We start from the raw sequence: 17,879 nt of genomic DNA, 5'->3' as shown, positions 1-17,879 counted from the left end.
TGGGGGAATAGGAGTTCTTAATTTGAATGTTGTCCAATGATCAGTTTTTTCCTTTATAGTTAGTACTGTGTTTAAGGACTCTTTGCCTACCTCAAGGTCATGAATTTTTTTCTTTTCTTTTCTTTCTTTTTACTTTGGATAGTTTTATTATCTTTCACATTAGGTTTAAAATCCATCTGGAATGGACTTTTTTTGACATGGTATGAGGTAAGGGCCAAGATTCTTCCTTTTTCTGCATGTAGGTATTCAGTTGATCCAGCATCATTTACTGAAAACACATACCTTCTTTTCTCAATGCGTCACAGTAGCATCTTTGACATAAATTGTGACCATTTAATGTAGATCAACTTCTAGACTCTCTATTGGTCAGTTTGTCTAGCCTTGTTGCCAATTACTATGTCTGTAGCTTTATAATGGGTCTTGATATCTGCTAGTGTAAGACCTCCAGTTGGCTCCGCTTTTTACCCCACTAAGCCTACCTAGTACCGAAATGCCAATTCCACTTCCCCCTTTGCTTTCAGTTTATCCAGGTGGGTGTGATTGATTTGCTTGTTCCACGGTTTGGTTATTTGTGGTTACCCGGATCTTTGTCTCATCAAAGTCCTTTAAACTGCAAGGCAGCCAGGTGTCTGCAGACAGCAAAGCCGATCTGCCGGGTAATTAAATAACGCGGGGAAGGGGGGAGGAGTGGAATAGGTGGGGTGGTCCCTCGAGAGGGGTACAGCGAGGAAGTGGCCAGCCTACACTTCAAGACTGGTTTTTTGGGGCGCTACGAGTAGAACCAAACTCTCAAATCCGGGCAGAGGAGGGCAAGGCGCGGTCACCGCATGTAAATGTCGCGGGGGTTCCGCGAGGCCGCGCGAATCGGCTCGGCGGGGTGGGGCCGCGACGCCGCAAATCACCAGTTGAGGGCTGCAGCGCGCGCGGCGGGCTCAGAGCCGCGCCTGCAGCTGCCGGGGCCGGGGCGGGAGCCGGAGCCGCCGGAGCCGCCGGGCGCACAGGCGAGCCGCGCGCGGGCTTCTCTGCGGGCGCGCCCCGCCGACCATGAGCGGCGCGTGCCCCGGGAGCAGCCGCGGCTGGGGGAACGCCGAGCGGCGCCTCTGAGCCCCTAGCCGGAGAGCCCGGGTACCGAGCGCCGCGCGGGGAGGTGAGTGTGTGCCGCGCGCGTCCCGCGGGTGTGCTGCCCGACCCGGGGCGCCTCGGCCTCCCCCGGCTCTGGGAGGACTGGCTGGGAAGTTTGTTGGAGAAAGTTAGGATGGGAGGGAAAGTTGAGCCGGCGCTCCCCTGCCCCCAGCAGAGTTGGCGTTTGGGGGCGGGAGTGGCTGAAGTGCGGACACGGCGTGTGCCCTCGGGGGCCTCGGAGCTGGCTCCTATTCCCCAGACATGGCCCGCGGCGGCAGGCGCTCAGCGACGTGCCGTGAGCATCTCTGCTCTTTGCTCTCGAGCGGCATCCTCCTGGGCGCTGGTCTCTCCCGACCCCCACCCCCACCCCCCGCGCGTCCCGGCTGCTCAGCAGGCCGCCCTTGCTCGTCTCGTCCGGTCCCTCTCTGCGGGGGATGGGGGGGCAGGGCCTAGGGGCTCCGCTGGAAGCCCTGGGCTTGGAAGAGGCTAGTTTCTCCACTAATCTCTTGGAAAGTTTGCAAAGAAAGCGAAGGAGCCTGCCCAGTAACTGTTGACAACATCCCCCTCCCTCTCTCCCTTTGTTGAGAAAGAATGAATAGTTGGTTGTGTCGCTCCCTTTGCGTCGGGGAGGGGAGGAAAGGGGAGGCGAAGGGAGGGAAGGTGGACGCGAGGTTCGACCTCAGCCGCTCTTTCCCGAGCGGCAGCGGCTGCCACCACTTTTGAAGTTTGATCAGGTGTAGACATTTGGCTGAGAGCGGTCGAGTGGGCTCCGAAGCAGCTGGCAAGGCGAAGTGTTCCGTGGGCAACACGGTGGGTCGTGGCTGGAGTGGAAAACTCTGATTTGGGTATTAACTCGCTTGAAGAAAGGTGCGAAGAGGCAAGAGCGTTTGCCTAACCTCGCGTGTGCTTTCGCATAAAGCCATTAGCTGAGATAGAGATTGGAGCCAAGCGTTCAGAGATTTCTTTTAAACCTTGACTCTTATCTCCCAAGGCTACACAGATCTGTCCAAGGAAAATACATTGGCGGAGGGAAGGTCAGTTTAGGAGCAGATACTCTCCCTGCATGTTGCCAAGGACAGAGGCGGGAGGAAGGGGAGGCCTCGGTGCTGGGAGAGGGGGTTCCGCAGAGCATCCCTACAGGGACTGCCCAGTTAATAGTGGAGAAGCCACAGGCCAAGTGTTGTATGGGGGTGTGCAAGGGAGTGTATGGAGTATAATGTAAAAGGCTTTCCATGCCAGGGGCTCCCTCACCTCCTTGATTCCAGCTTTCTCTAAACCTGCTGAGAAGCCTGGCATTTCCAGATGACTAACCAAGATCTCAGTCTCCTGTTCATATAGAAAGAACTGCTTGTCAAACGAATGCTAAGCTTAAGAACTTTATCATGTAAATTCTATGCTGTGTTGCTTGAAATACAATCCATGGAAGAATTATTCATACTTCAATCATTTGGCTAGACTCCATAAATTTACTTCAAAAATGGGGATACTCTTAATTTCTAAACTGTAGAGAAACTTCATTCTAAGCGCATAAGCCAATTTTCAAGTGTGTGGCGGTTCTGTCTTCTGTCTGACTCTGCAGAGAGGTTATAAAACTACGTATCCAAATGAAACTTTCTCTGTTGGGGTCGTAATTGGGTGGCTGGGGCAGTTACATTTCCAGAGTTTGAAATAGAAAGTTTTAATGCCCACATCAGATGACCATCTACAAGTTTAACTTGGAAATAGCTCATTTTAGAAATAAACTGGAAAAACCCAAGCAAGTGGGCTGCCTGTCTCTTGCTTGGCTTGCGCGTGCTCGTCTGCTGCTTCTGGAGGGCTCTGCAAGGCGAGCAAGCTGGGCTGCTGTTGCTCAGGAGCACTTCAAAGCAAGCACAGCCGGTAAGCGGGATCAGCAAGGCAGCACAGAGGCTGGGAGTTCCGCAGGCTTGTTCTTGTCCCTATTGAGATTTTAGCTCTTTGAACATTCACCAAGGTCTCATATTTTCCAATCAAGATACAGAATCTTTGACCTTTGTATAAATTTAAAGGTCTGGCATTAGACTGAGTCAGGACACGGTGTCTGTTTACCTGAATAGTAGAGAGAGGTGACGTCAGGTGGCCAAAGTCTCACCTGGCCTTTTCTTTTAGAGACTGCGTATGGGCTGTCTCGGTGTTCCTGTGTGTGTCTGTGTCTATGTCCTACTTGGTTTGGTGTGTTTATGTTTATGGCTCTGAGTTAAAACATTTACCTCCCCATCCTTCCTGGCTGCAGTCTTTCCCAGAAGCAGTGACTTCTTTTGTGGACTCTCTTTGTACTTGGGATACTGTGACGAACAAGGCAGACAGTCCCTGACCTGCTGGGAGGAGACCTGTTTATCGAGTGCTTGCCGTATGTCAAGGGCTTTCCATACAACTGTCGCATTTAGTTTTCAGGGCAATCGCATGAAAGAGGTATTTTTAACCCATTTTTACAAATGAGAAACTGTCAGAGAGGTTGAGTAACTTGTTCCGGGTCACACAGCGAGTAAGTAAATGGCAGAGTAGGGATTTGACCCTGTGAATGTCTTACTTCAAAGCCTAGGTTCTGAGTCATACCATGATTGACTTAAAAAAAAGTCACATAGTACATAAGAAGTACGTGATGGCTAGGAACATTGAGACAGAAGCATCTCCGAGTAGAGAAAACCTGGGAGCCAGGAAGTAGAGAATTGGGGTTAGTCTTCACCATGCTTTTCCAACCACATATGCCTGCCTCAGGGCCTTCAATTTGCCCAGTCCCCTGCCTGAACTCCCTTCCCTTCTTCCCTTGACTGGTTCTCTCTTTTTTCAGGAACCTCTTCAGAGAAGCTCCCCCACACCACCCTAATCTAAAATAGCTCTCCATCCCAACCAGTATGTTCTATCATTTCATTCTGGTTTGTGTTCTTTAGGACACTGATGCTGGGATATTGTCTGATCTGTTTTCTTGTCTGTGTTGACTGGACCTCCCCCTGGTTCCCCCCACCCCCCACCCCATCACAACTTAGGCTCCATGAGAGCAGGACCTTGTCTAGTTTATTATGTCCTTGTCCCCGGTACATTGGAAGCCCTCAGACAATATATATTGAGTGAATGAACATGTACTTCCTTTATCTGGGCTTGATTCTCTGAGATCCGACCTACATACGACACTCGGAGATTCCGCCTAGTATCGTCAAATGTGGTAAATGGCTTTGCTCTCAAAAATGAAAGGTACTTGAGGCACCTGGGTGGCTCAGTCAGTTAAGCATCTGCCTTCAGCTCTGTTTGTGATCCCGGGGTCCTGGGATCAAGCCCTGGAGGCCTGAGTCAGGCTCCCTGCTCCTTGGGGAGCCTGCTTCTCCCTCTCCCCACCCCACCCCCTGCCCTGTGCTCCATCTTTTTCAAGTAAATAAAATCTTCAACAACAACAACAACAAAAGGTACTTGTCTTGAACCTAGATTCCAGCTACACACCATGTACTTCCAGCCCTTGGATTTGCCCTAGGGTTCTAGAGTCTGGAAAAAATAAAAGCAAATAAAGCCCAAGTAGGAAATGCAGGGACTACCCTATAGTAAGGTCGTAAATGAGTTCCTTCCACTTAGAGTTCCCCCTTGTACCCTCTGCCCCACTTTTAGCTATATATTTTAGAAGTGCTGTCTCTGGCCTGGGCTTACCTCCGCCACTCTTAGGCTTATTCAAGCTTGACATAGGGCCCAGGGTTGAGCCAGTCTTTCCAAGTGACTACACATAGGGCAAGCGTGTATTTTAATGGGGGAAGGGTCCCAATTTAGAGGCAGCGCGTTGTAGAGGGGAACCCGGCTTTCCAGTTTGTCTGTAGCTGTAACTTGTCTGGAGCTTTCAGCTCAGATAGCCTTCTCCCCATCACTAAACTCTGCTTCCCATCATTGAGCTCAGCATCCCATCCTCAGGGAAGCCTTTTCTGGCCACGAGCTGAGTCTAGACCCTGGTCCCCACTCTGTGTGCTCCTGTAGCACTGGGAATCACCAGCACGTGTGGCCAGGACTTGCTGTCTGCTTCCACTGCAGAGTAGTAACCTCGTGAGTACCGTTGTTTGACGCTGTCCCCAATACCAGTCACAGTGCCCAATATGTGGGAGGCCCTGCATACATGTGTGGGGAATAGAAGAATGAACTGATGCTTCTGCTGACTGACCCCTCCTCATTGTCATTCTGTTCTGTTCCTCGGGTAGCTAGATCTGCATGTAAGTCGCTCTGTACCAAAGAGACTTGCTTATCCAGTGGTCCCGAGCCCTGGCTCCACATTGAATATACTGGTGGCTTTCAAAAGATTGGTGCTGGGGTTGTACCCACCGACGTTCTGATTTCATTGGTCTGGGTCACAGCTCTGGTGTGAGGATTTTATTATTTTTTGACGATTTTTTTGAGAGAGAGAAAGCGAGTGAGCATAAGCAGGAGGAAGAGTGGAGGGAGACAAGCAGACACCACACTGAGTGTGGAGCCAGGGGCGGGGCTCGGTCCCACAACCCTGAGATCAGGGCCCGAGCTGAATCAAGGGTCAGATGCTTAACCGACTGAGCCACCCACACGTCCTGGGTGTCAGGATTTTAAAAGCTTTCCAGAGGATTCTTATGTGCAGCCAGCTTGAGGACCCCTGCTCGCCCTACTTCAGGTTTTCAGAGCTCAGCCTTGCTTTGGGCCCTATAGGCTTGAAGCAGCCATGGTGAGAGAGAGCAGGGATATAATTCATGGATATTGTATGGCTCCTGACAGTTTAAGAGGTACTTTCCCATCTGTTATCACAGCTGATAATAACATGCTAAGGGATCTACTCTCTGGTTTAAATATGCCCTTTATGTTGATGATTCTTAAAAATCTACATCCAGTCCTAGCTCCTAAGTGAACACACCAGGATCGTACCTCCTAGACCGAACTGCGCCATTGGTTCCTCTCACCCCCCAGCTCAGTGGACAGCTTGTTAGCCTCCCTCTGGCAGGAGCCCTCTTCTTACACTACTCAGCATATTCCAGCATCGTACCTTCCTCCTGTGGCTGTGGCCTCGAGCTCCTCGTTCTTTCTTCTGTCCCTCCCCTGCCTGGTCACTGCCCAAGGTCAGAGTTCTAAATCCTTCCCTGCTGGCTTGTGGCCAGCAGAATGACTGGCCTGCCTGCCTCCCTTCTTTCCTTTTCAGAAGTACCAGACTTACCTACCTGAACACAGACTGGCTTCTGTCCCTCCCTTCCAGATCTTCTTTAGCACCTGCAGTCCAGTCCAGAACCCTCGACACAGCCTCTAAGACTTCAGGATATAGGAAATGCTTCTTGACGTCTCCATGTGAGCCACGTAGCCCAGCTTGTAGTTCGTGAGCCCGTGGAAGCACCTCCTTGCCTGTCTGCATCTGCCATTCTAGCATTTTCGGACCATCCTCAGAAGGCTTTTCGGACAATCCTCGACCTTACAGAATCCCTCCAAAATGCTTCGTCTCCGGCATTGCTCTCTCTGAGAGCCTCCTCATTTTGTTCGAATTGTTCTTCCCTCCAGCCTGTGAAGGGTCCCTATTGATGAGTTATAGTCTTCTCTCTTAGAGTTCCTAGTTAGGGACTGGGGTTATACATCACTGTTTCTCTGAGTGTCTTGTATGGAGGAGGCACTTCAGTGTTGACTCGAAAGTAGGAAGGGCTGGTGTTAACGCTCAACTCAGAGAATAAACTGAGGTATGGGAAACTTGCTGAAAGGCATTTTCAAACACTTTGGTCCAATCTTGAAATCAAGATCCTGGATAAGCAGAGAGGAAACCGGCAGCCAGGGACACTGGAGACGGGGTAACCTTTACCCATCACAATGACCTGGGAATAGTTGGTCAACACCGTGGCCCTTTGCACAGAAAGAGGTTCTGTCGGGTGCCCTGGGCCTCCCCGGCAGGTTCTTTGGAATGATCTAGGCCTCCCTCTGAAGAGGGTGCTGACAGCTTGGACAGGCAAGGATTCATAACGGTAGGGGGCAGGGTGTGTGTGTGTGTGTGTGTGTGTGTGTGTGTGTGTGTGTGTTAAGGGAATCCTAGTCGGCTTACATCACTGGTGGTCAGGCAGGGAGGGCCAGAGAGCTTGGGTTTCTTTTTAAATAATGATGACTAACATTGAGTAAGTTCTGACAGTGTGCCAGGTACTGGCCAGACCCGGGAGCGGCCCGCATGGGTACTCACAGTCCTATTGTTCTGCACCCACTGTGAGCCAGGCCTCCTGTGTGGTCACAGACATGGAGCCGACAGGCCCCAGAATGACCCATTTTGGGAAAGAACTGAGGACAGCGTTAGGATTATACACCTTGAGTGAAGGATTTCCTTCTGTTCGGCCCCTGACACTTGTGTGTTTCTGTCTGTTGCAGGTGAAGCAACAGACTGTGGATGTTTTTGTTGTCTGTTGTTTCCCTTGCGCTACCTTTATCCCCGTTCTGCGTGCTACACCGTGAGCTTCTGGAGAGCAGTGTTCTTGCTTGACTTCAAGCCTTGTCCCAAGTGCCCAGTTCCTTTGTGGAACTGACTCTGCGGGGGTACTATTAAATAATGATTTTCACTCTGAGCTGTCCTCTTTGCAGTGGAAACGGTGTCCTGTGAGGAGTGGGAGCTGCGGGGCTTTGGAACGGACTGCAGAGCAAAGGAATGTTCTGATCCCCAGTCTTGGGAGGCCAGTGCATCAGGCAGGCTGAGTTGTGCTGCTGTGTTGTCCAGACCAGTCTGGTACCCTGGTGGGTGGGATGGATTCTGGATCCTTAATGTCTCTAGGGACTAGTTCCAATTTTTATTCAAGCGTGTGTTTCTTTTTCTCTGTACGTTGGCCTTAAAAATGTCTTGTATAATTTGGCTTAGTCAAAACCATAGTTTGTTTTTGGGGGGGGAGGTGTGTGGGTGCTGTCTCTTGCTCGGGGTGAATATTTCTATGATCATAGCTGGGCATAATGGTTGGGTCTACTTTTACATACGACCTAGTACACCCTTTCCTTTTCTTTCTGTGCTTTCCCCTTACCCCCTCTTTGTCTTTTTTCTCTTCCTTCCCACTCTTCCCTGGCTACACAGGCACCGTGCGTATTGCTTAACCCTGCTGGTGGCAGGCAGGTTCCCGACCCCTCTGGGGGACGATGTACATGGATCCCTCACCCCGGTGGCTTTCCTCTGCTGCTGAGCCCACTGATGTATGGAGGCGTGACCCACCTCCTCACCCCTGACCCTGGCCCGTCTTCGTTAATTAGAGTACATTGATTTATTTGTAAGCACCAGGTCTTTGCCGGAAACATTCTGCCCCGTTGCCCTGGGTAGCACAACTGAGGGGCTGGTCTGGCACTGAAGGCCTGCTAGCAGCTGAGGAATTCCAATCATCTCCACCTGTTCTTATCCTGTACAGGGTGGTGGAAAGACGGGAGCTAATTATCTCACATTTATAATGTGTTCTCCAATGCACTTATATCGAAACCTTGAGTACTTCCTCAGTAGTCTTTTTTGGTAGTCATGATTTTCCATCAGCTTCAGTCATCTGAAATAATAAAATGGCTCGTGGGCCTCTAGAGTCTCTGAAACACGTTTGCCCTTTCCCATCGGTGGATCTGCTGCCATCCCAGGAGAATTCCTCTGTAGGATCAAAAAAGGGACATGAATAAATGTCCCATTTGTATTCAGTTTCGTGGGTGATGCCATGCACTGTTTGTCCGCTAATGCGCCACGAACCCGTTCTTTCATTAAACGGTACATTTCCATTTCCTTTTGTGAGTAGGAAGTCAGTTCTTGTGATTGCCTTAGATTCATGCCTTCGCTCTTTTCTTTTCCCCTTAGAGGAGTTGAGAATCATGGCTGCGGGCAAATTTGTGAGCCTTCCCAGAAACATGCCGGTGAATCACCAGTTCCCTCTGGCCTCGTCCATGGACCTTCTGAGCAGCAAGTCCCCTCCGGCTGAGCATCACACAGATGCCTATCAAGACGTGTCCATACATGGTACCCTCCCACGGAAGAAAAAAGGCCCTCCTCCCATCAGGTCCTGTGATAACTTCAGTCACATGGGGACCCTGCCCCATTCCAAGTCCCCACGGCAGAACTCCCCTCGGACTCCCGCCATCATCCAGGAGCACCCCCTGCAAGACTGGAAAGGCAAAACCTTCACTTTCAGGTAACTTCTTTATTTATTTATTGTTTTTTCAGAGAGAGAGAGAGAGCCTGGAGGGAGGGGATGGGGTGGGTGCAGAGGGAGAGAGAATCCTAAGCAGGCTCATATCCGGCGTGTAGTCCAGTGCAGGGCTCAATCTCACAACCCTGAGATGATGACCTGAGCCAAAATCAAGAGTCAGACACTTAATGGACTGAGCCACCCAGGCGCCCCTTCAGGTAACTTCTTTAATTCCACAAGTGAAAATGACTTGGCTTAAAGGACTTTTTTTAAAAAAGCCTTTCTGTTAGGGAATATGTCAGCTGTACAGAGTAGAGCAAATAGTTTACCTCCCAAGGACCCACCACCCCACTTCAGCTGCCTTGGGCCACGGCCAGTCCCGCGTTGTCTGTACTCACGCCCACTTTCCTTCCTCTGCAATTATTTTGAAGTAAATTTCAGCCCCTGTTTTATCTAAATATTTTGGTATGTGCCTTTCAAAGATAAGTACTCTTATTTTTAAAAAATATAACATAAAAAACGATAATACCTAAAAACTTTAACCATTTCTTAGTATCTAATATTTGAGAGTATTTTTACAGCCAACTTCCTATATTATCACTTAGTCCCTCAAAAGGAAGCACAAGTGTGTTTTTTTTATTATAACATCAGATTCTGAACTATGTCCAGCAAATTCTGTAGAGATGCCAAGATGGCTCAGAATTAGGACCTGCATCTCCAACATGCTGAAGTAGAATTTGGTACGGATACCTCATCGGGTCAGCTTCAGAATACTTTAGAACCAGGATTGATTTCTCCTACCCACTGGGGAGCTGGCTAAATAAGCTTTATGGTTATAAAAGCTTCTTGTCCGGGTTTGTATGGGGCCTGGCTGTGATTAGTTTCTGCTTGTCAGAGCTGGTTTGGAAACTGCCTTCCTTTTCCTGCTGGGGAAGATCCTCAACCCTTGATGTTATCGGGCAGTGAAGCGGCTGGTTCCTTCTGTTGTATGTCCTGGTGTCTCTTTTTGTCTGATCCTGCAGCAAAGAAAGCTGCTTTGATTCCAGCTCATGTTGTTGTTCAGTATCTATATATTGAGCACCTTAGTTAGTGGAGTCCATTGATTTTTGAAAGGACTGGTGCTTCACCGGGAAAATTCTGCCCAGTCCCTCTTAGTATCTGAACTGAAGGACCGGTCCAACCTTGAAGATGTTCTGGCAACCAAATCATTCCAGCAATCTGCTCTTGCCGTTTTGTAGGGTGAGGAAGTACGCAAACTCACAGGATAGCAATGGGGCATCTGAAATCGTGTCTTCCCAGAGCTAGTATTCTAGGGAAGGGCCCAGGTAATAAGCAAGTTAATTGCAGATTATATTAAGTGCTAGAGAGGAAATTGTGACGACTGAAGATTTATTAGGCTTGTATCATTTTTATAATGTGGACAGGTCTCTGAGGAGATGATACTTGAGCTAAGAGCTGCATAATGAGAGATGTCAGCCATGGGAAGAACCAGAGGAAGGTTGTTCCAGGCGTAGGGAGAGCAGTGCAAAGAACTGGGGGTGGGAACAAGTCTGGCATATTTGAAAAAAACCCGGACGAAACTGGTGTGGCCTGTGGCTGGAGTGTAGCAAGCTGAGAGATGGATAGTACAGATGTTGGGGGAGAGGCAGGTAGGAGGTCAGAATTCGTTTTAGGTGCATAACTGTGGTAGCATAAGAACAAAACAAGTAGAGGGGCACCCGGGTGGCACAGCGGTTGGGCGTCTGCCTTCGGCTCAGGGCGTGATCCCGGCGTTCTGGGATCAAGCCCCACATCAGGTTCCTCCACTGGGAGCCTCCTTCTTCCTCTCCCACTCCCCCTGCTTGTGTTCCCTCTCTCGCTGGCTGTCTCTATCTCTGTCAAATAAATAAATAAAATCTTAAAAAAAAAAAAAAAAGAACAAAACAAGTAGAGGCCTACACAGTCTCTGTAGAAAGCGCTGGAGAGCCCTGAAATGTTTCCGACGTCAGCTCAGAAGTTTCTCTAGGCTGTCCTAGGCATTAGAAAGCCCTGCACCTGCTCCGCAAAGTGTAGGTGGGTGACCTCCCTGCTCGGAGAGCTCGCAGCCAGCCTGCTGAGGGCCCAGGGCAGCATGGAGGTGCGGACCGTGCACAATATTGTTGCTATGGAATCGCTGGTCCTGGACAGGTGGGACACAGAAGGGGCGCAGTCATCGCCCCCTCTTGTGAAGGCTAAGGGGCAGCAAAGAAGAAGAGCCTTTGGCCAGCCAAAACCAGGCGTTAATACCAGGCTGCGCCAGGTGGAGTCAGAACCAGCGATTCCCCGACCCACTGTAGCCACTTTTTATTAATTAAGTTAAACTCTGTAGTGAGCTATATATCTACTATGTGCCGTACGGTGACAATTGACAAACTCATTCCTTGACATTCTAAGGTCCTGGCTGGCTGGGTGCCAGCTCTTACAAGGGGGACGCTCCACGGTGCCGGGGGTGGCAATGGAGTCACCCTTTCTATCTTGAGGAAGTTCTTGATAAACACCCAAGGTCCAAGCCGTCGACTGCCGGCAGTTCAAAGCTTTTTGATTTGAAAATGACTTGGACAGAGGTCAGATCTCCGCAGAAGATCTTATCAGGCCGTGGGCGCAAGTCCTGAGTTTGAAGTCCACACCGTGGAAGACTTAACAAGTGGCAGGCTTAGGTTTGTTTATCCTTCAGAACTACATTCATCCAAATTCACAACTTTTTCCCTTAACTTAAAATATCTCATTGTTAAAGGGGAATACAGGAAGTAACAAACGCATATCCTTCAGGATTATGCTGAGTGAGAAGGTCGGGTCAAAGGATTGTAAAATCCTCTTCTGCTCTCTGGTCTTATTAATAGCTCTTGTTATTTTTAAATTTTATTTACTTATTTTTTTGAGTTATTTATTTTATTTATTTGCTTATTTCTACCCCCAACGTGGGGCTCGAACTTACAACCCTGAAGAGTTGCATGCTCTACCGACTGAGCCAGCCAGACGCCCTTATATTTTGTTCACGTAACACACTTTTAAAAACCACGTTGAAGTGTTCCCAGTTTTGAGGAGTTCAAAGTACCTTGTATTATTATTTTTATCCTTTTAAATATTCCTAATAAGATTATTAGCTGCCTCGGTTCCTTTTTGGAACAAGCCATAGGATCAACAAATAAAGCTTATGTGTGTGAAAAGGAAGGGACAAAAGGTATGAATGAGAACCTGGGGCTCCAGAGAGGGAGGGCTGTCTAAGGTGCCTCAGCAGAACAGCCATGAGGGAGAAATAGCATTTCTAGTCCTAACTTAGCTCTTACAGCTCAGTTGCTATGAAAACACCAACCACCCATCGCTCCTGCTCACTCACCACTGGAAGCTGGGAGCTTTGTATTTTTTTTTTTTTTAAGATTTTATTTATTTGAGAGAGCACGAGCAGGGGGAGGGGGCCAGACAGAGGGAGAGGGAGAAGCAGGCTTCCCTGCTGAGCAGGGAGCCGCACAGGGAGCTCAATCCCAGGACTCTGGGATCATGATCTGAGCTGAAGGTGGACGCTTAGCTGACTAAGCCACCAGCCACCCCATGCTGGGAGCTTTTAAAGTTAAGAGTTTTTGATCTCTGACTCCAGGGAGTGAGACTAGTTAGGTCTACTTTTAACAAAATTATTGATTTGGGGGGGTGGGGCTTGTTTGAGGTAAACTTTTTTTGGCCTTGTTACTTTTCGTAGTGATTTCAGAGGTTAATTTCATCTGACAGTGACTTGCCCGGATGTCAAGACTGAAAACCTTCCATGTTGTCCTATTTGGTGTTGGCATCATCATAGTGGGGCCATCTGGGAAAGCCCAGACCCACTTTTCTTGTGTACCGCACCTACACTCAGAGGGAAACCCACCAGACGACACCTTTTTGTCTTGTAAAAAAAAAAAAAAAAAACCCTAAAAAATTGCAAATTTGCTGTTTTCCTAACAAATATATTTAGCTCATTAATCATTAAGAAGTCACCTTTATTATAATTACATATTAATTGAATATTCACCCTGTGGAAGACTCCAGGCAAAGCAGACGAAGTCTCCCCTTTGACCTAAAAATTTGTATTATCAAGCTATCTTATAAACATGAGTCCTAGCCAGAAAAATTATCTCTCACATTTTATAGTTTTTAAAATATCCTCAATGATACGTTCATGAATTACCCTGTGTGAACACCCTAACCCAGCATGAGAGACATGGCAGATTGTAGCATGAGCAGCAGAAGTACTGTTCTTATTCACAATCGAGAAAGTGGTTCAGGGATGTTGAGCACCTAAGGTCAGACCCTGCTGGGTGACTGAGCTCGGATTGGAACCCAGAGAGTACCGTGGGCCCTTCCCCAGACACTGTGCTCCACAGCCTCCCAAGAAGGTTGGCCTCGGCTGTGGGCATCTTCTGAGCTGTCCTCTAGCATGGAAAGCTTGCAGTCCCCAGAGTCTGAACCCAGTGCCTTGGACACCCACCTTGGGGAAATGGAGTCTTAGCCACCAAGAGCCAGGCAGAAGGCAAGCCCAGAAGGGAGAGCTGGTCTCTCCTCATTTGGAGACTATATCTCTTGGCTTCGTTGTTGTCTTGGCTGCCCTTGGATGTACTTGTGGTTTTGAAAGGGGACCAAAGCGAGAAGCCAGGGCGCTCCTAAACCTGCTGCTTGATGTCACAGAAGAAGCCTTTGTTCTGCAGGCAGAGCAAGGCTTCCCCGAGAGGTCTGCAGACAGGATTTCCTCTCCATGTTAGCCTTTGTTTGACTGCTGTCCCTTTGATTCACTTATCTTCAAGGGTGAATTTTTATTTGAATCTGGGACCTTCCTTGGGCTGAGAGAGGACTGGTTCCTGTTGTTGAGATGTCTGTGTTGTCGGGATAGCCGAAGGATCAGCTCTAGGAGACCCGTGTGGGTCCTCTTCCTGCCTGTGGGTACGTGGAGGCATGCATTCCTGGGAACAGCTGCCGAGAGCCTAATTCCTTCGGCCCCTTGTGCTGTGCGAGCATGTGGCGGGACAATGTGATGTTTCATTAGTTTGCATGAGCGGAGCTGACTGACTAGTCACAAGTGTTTTAACTGACGGGGGCCAGAAAGTCTGCAGAATTATCCCAAATTAAAATCCAGTATGCTTTCCCAGGCGGTAAGTTACCTACCATGTTGCAGCGTCTGCTCTTTCAAGTCAAAGCAAGTGGAAGGCATTGCATCTGTGCAGACTCTTCTCAAAACACTGATTTATTGATTGATTGATTTTTTTTTAAAGATTTTTTTTATTTTTATTTATTCGACAGAGAGAGAGACAGCCAGCGAGAGAGGGAACACAAGCAGGGGGAGTGGGAGAGGAAGAAGCAGGCTCATAGCAGAAGAGCCTGATGTGGGGTTCGATCCCATAACGCCGGGATCACGCCCTGAGCTGAAGGCAGAGGCTTAACCGCTGTGCCACCCAGGCGCCCCTGATTGATTGATTTTTAAAAAGATTTTATTTATTTATTTGCCAGAGAGAGAGTGCGAGAGTGCACAAGCAGGGAGAGTGGCAGCCAGGAGAAGCAGGCTCCCCGCAGAGCAGGGAGCTGATGCAGAGCTTGATCCCCGGACCCTGGGATCATGATTGGACCCTGGGATCATGATCTGAGCCGAAGGCAGGGGCTTAACCAACTGAGCCACCCAGGTGTCCCTCAAAACACTGATTTAAATATTTAACTCTGGGCTGTATCAATGCCCTCACCCGAAAAAGGATTTCATTTGTTCCTCTTGAGGACCACCAAGTTCTAGAATTACTGCTTTCTCCTTAACAGACCAAGATGTTTCCCCAGACATGCAAATAAATCAGCCTTTAGCTTGCCGCTAATCAGAGGGATCTGCAATGTAAAGGTCCACATGCAAATATCTGCATTTTAGTTATATACAGGCATGTCTGCTCTCTGCAAATTGGAAGCTTTTCATGCACAGAGGAAAGGTTGGGTTTAGAGTTGCAAAAGTTTATGTACTAGATTAACAGATTCCGTTAATAGAAGGCACATTTATTGAGTTAGCAGAGTGACAGTCACTTAATAGCCAAGAACGTCTCCAGGCAAGTTATTATAGTCCATTTGTTGAATTTTTATTTTTGAAATTTCAAGTTGGGTTTTGCTCACATTTTGAAATGCCCCTTGGTGTTTGAATGCAGCTGTTGTGGTTGGGGTAGTGCATTCTGAGGAATGGTGCATGTTCAGGCCCTGGTGTGCTGAGCCAGGAGCAGCTGGGTCAGAGGTGAGCTCAGCCCCTGCTGGGTATCCCCCCACCCCCAACAACCACCACCACGGGGTAGGGGGCGTGGAGTTGGTTTGAGAGGGTTCAGGGACTGTGACGTGCCTACAGGTCCCCCAGCTGCTGACAGTGGTCCTCAATCCTCTGCTGACAGGGATGATTTGAACCTAAAGGCTGGGATCTGTGCATTCTCAGCTGTTCTGGGGAACACGGAAAGATTTTTTTTTTTGTTTTTTCAGTGAGTGCAAATGGCAACCAAGAAAATGATCAGAGAACTACACAAAGCAGTCCTTGTTGAGCGATACTGCTCAACGTCTTCTCTGCCCCCACCCCCAGGACCTATAAATCAGGGTTTCTTAGGCCTCCTGCATGCTGTTGGGGAAAGGTCAGGTTTTTAGTCTTCTGAGAGTCAGAAACTAGGAGTTTTTCCACACCTTTTGGTATATGTCGAAACCTATTGTAAACAGAAGGTGTGCTTTTACACGTTATTTGTGGTCCTATCACATGGGGATTTGGGAGCCCTCACAGCCTGGCCAGAGGAGACAGGCTGGAGAAGCTGTCATTACTGTTGTTGGTGGTTGGTGGGAAGAAGACTCCTCCATGGGGCCTGTACTGGAGTCCCAGGACTGATAAGCCGCAGGCCACGGCCACCCCGTGGCTCCTGGCTTTTGCGATGCTGCCACCACAGTCTGTCCCCAGGAGACTAGCTGCAGGGTTGGGTGTAGAATTCCAGACTGTCTCTTTTTAGAGGTCCCAAAGACAAGCACATGGTCTTGTTGTTTTAAGGATTCTGAGGTTGTTTAAAAATTATAGAAGCCTGAGTGGCTCAGTCGGTTAAGCGTCTGCCTTTGGCTCAGGTCATGATCCCAGGGTCCTGAGCTTGAGCCCTGCATGGGGCTCCCTGCTTAGTGGGGTTCCTGCTTCTCCCTCTGGCCGCTGCTCCCTCTGCTTGTGCGCTCTGTCTCTCTCTGACAAATAAATAAAATCTTAAAAAAAAATTATAGAAGTCTGAGAAACCTTCCATAACAGACCCAGCTCTTGCGCCCTCTGGCCTGTCTGTGACTCCAGATGCACCTGCAGACATAGTAACCAAAGCTGAAGTCGCTCCTGGGAAGAGGAGAGCACACCAGGCCCCTAACCCAGAGGTCTCTCAGTTCAGATCCCTATTTTTCCACTTATTATCACTTTTTCCACTTACCGTGTGTGAACTGGGGCAAGTTCTAAATTATAAAGTGAGGGTGCAAATGCCTCCCTCTGAGGAGTGCTGTGAAGGTTCGGTGGTCACTAGATACAAAGGCTGCCCCGGATGGCAGAGCTCTGACTTCCGCACTTGAAGTGGCCCTGCCTTCTGGGGAGAGCAGGTCACACCCTTGCGGGCAGCTCCCACCTGCTCACCAGCACTTTATTCTCCTGCCCCGACTCTGCTGTGTGACACCCGACCTTGAAGGCCGCTGATGCCTTTGCTCTGGGACGTGCGTAGTCGTGCATATCAAAGAATGCTGCTAGTGACCTTGACGCTGATTCAAGCAGCCAGACCCAGTGGCCTTGTGACCTCGTGTAGTTACTTTACCTTTCTGATTCCCCACGTCCTCAGCGGGCAGCTATACGGTCAAATAGAATCCCACGTGAGGGTGTCTAGCAAGAACCTGGAACGGAGAAGGGACTCAGATGTAGGTTTCCGTCCTTCCTTCCTCCTGGAGGTTCCTAATCCTTGTGCGTAACCTGAGATCACGTTCAGTGCCTGCAGCTTCTGTGGGAGAAAGTTTCCCACGTGTTGACGGAGTCTGGCTGGAATCCCGCTCTCTGGGTCTGCCCTGAGCTGCCCTACAGCAATGTGTCTTGGCCACCATTCATGCTGACAGGTATGATAGCCTCACACTGCACTAAAAAACCAGCACACCATTATACGAAGACACAAAACAGAGCCTGTCTTCCGTGGACGGGCCCAGCCCTTTCCCACTTGCCCTTCTACTTAATATTAGTATCTTTGCTATTTATTCTTCGGTAAATATTTATTGAGCTTATTTTGTGCCAGGCATGATGCTGGGTACCAAGTACCCACAGAGACTGAAATAGATACAGGCCCTTAGGCAGTGCCCAGTGAAGGGGGCATGTAGACAAATGTGTCACTCAATAAAGAACCACAAAATGAGGAAATGCAAGAGTTCCTTGGATTAGGTGGAAGGAAGGCCTCTCTGGGGGAGGGAACATTTGAAGATTTAATATAAAAAGAGAATGTAAAATACTTCATTAACATTTATTATGTTACTGTGTATTAAAATAGTAATATTTTTGAAATATGTAAAATAAGATACTGAAATTAATTTTACCTATTTCTTGTCAATATGCTACTAGAAAACTTAAAATTACATGTTTTCATATGAATAGATGAAGATATGGTGTATATATAC

At 48.8% G+C, this 17,879-nt stretch overlaps 1 protein-coding gene across 3 annotated transcripts in view; it reads left to right on the top strand.

The window, feature by feature from the left end:
- Positions 1–17,879, top strand: part of BCAR3 (BCAR3 adaptor protein, NSP family member) — a 201,155-nt gene that overhangs the window by 89,593 nt on the left and 93,683 nt on the right. For 2 of the 3 annotated variants that reach the window (XM_034653930.1, XM_034653929.1), the window contains exon 2: positions 8,903–9,233. In XM_034653930.1, the coding sequence (XP_034509821.1) occupies positions 8,903–9,233 (331 nt within the window). Of the gene's footprint in view, positions 1–908; positions 1,148–8,902; positions 9,234–17,879 lie in introns of those variants that run through there. The other variant, XM_002917933.4, reaches the window with a different exon arrangement.

Source organism: Ailuropoda melanoleuca, chromosome 2 (assembly GCF_002007445.2).
Source record: "Ailuropoda melanoleuca isolate Jingjing chromosome 2, ASM200744v2, whole genome shotgun sequence".
Taxonomy (NCBI): Eukaryota; Metazoa; Chordata; class Mammalia; order Carnivora; family Ursidae; genus Ailuropoda; species Ailuropoda melanoleuca.
This window is presented reverse-complemented; position numbering and strand designations above follow the sequence as displayed.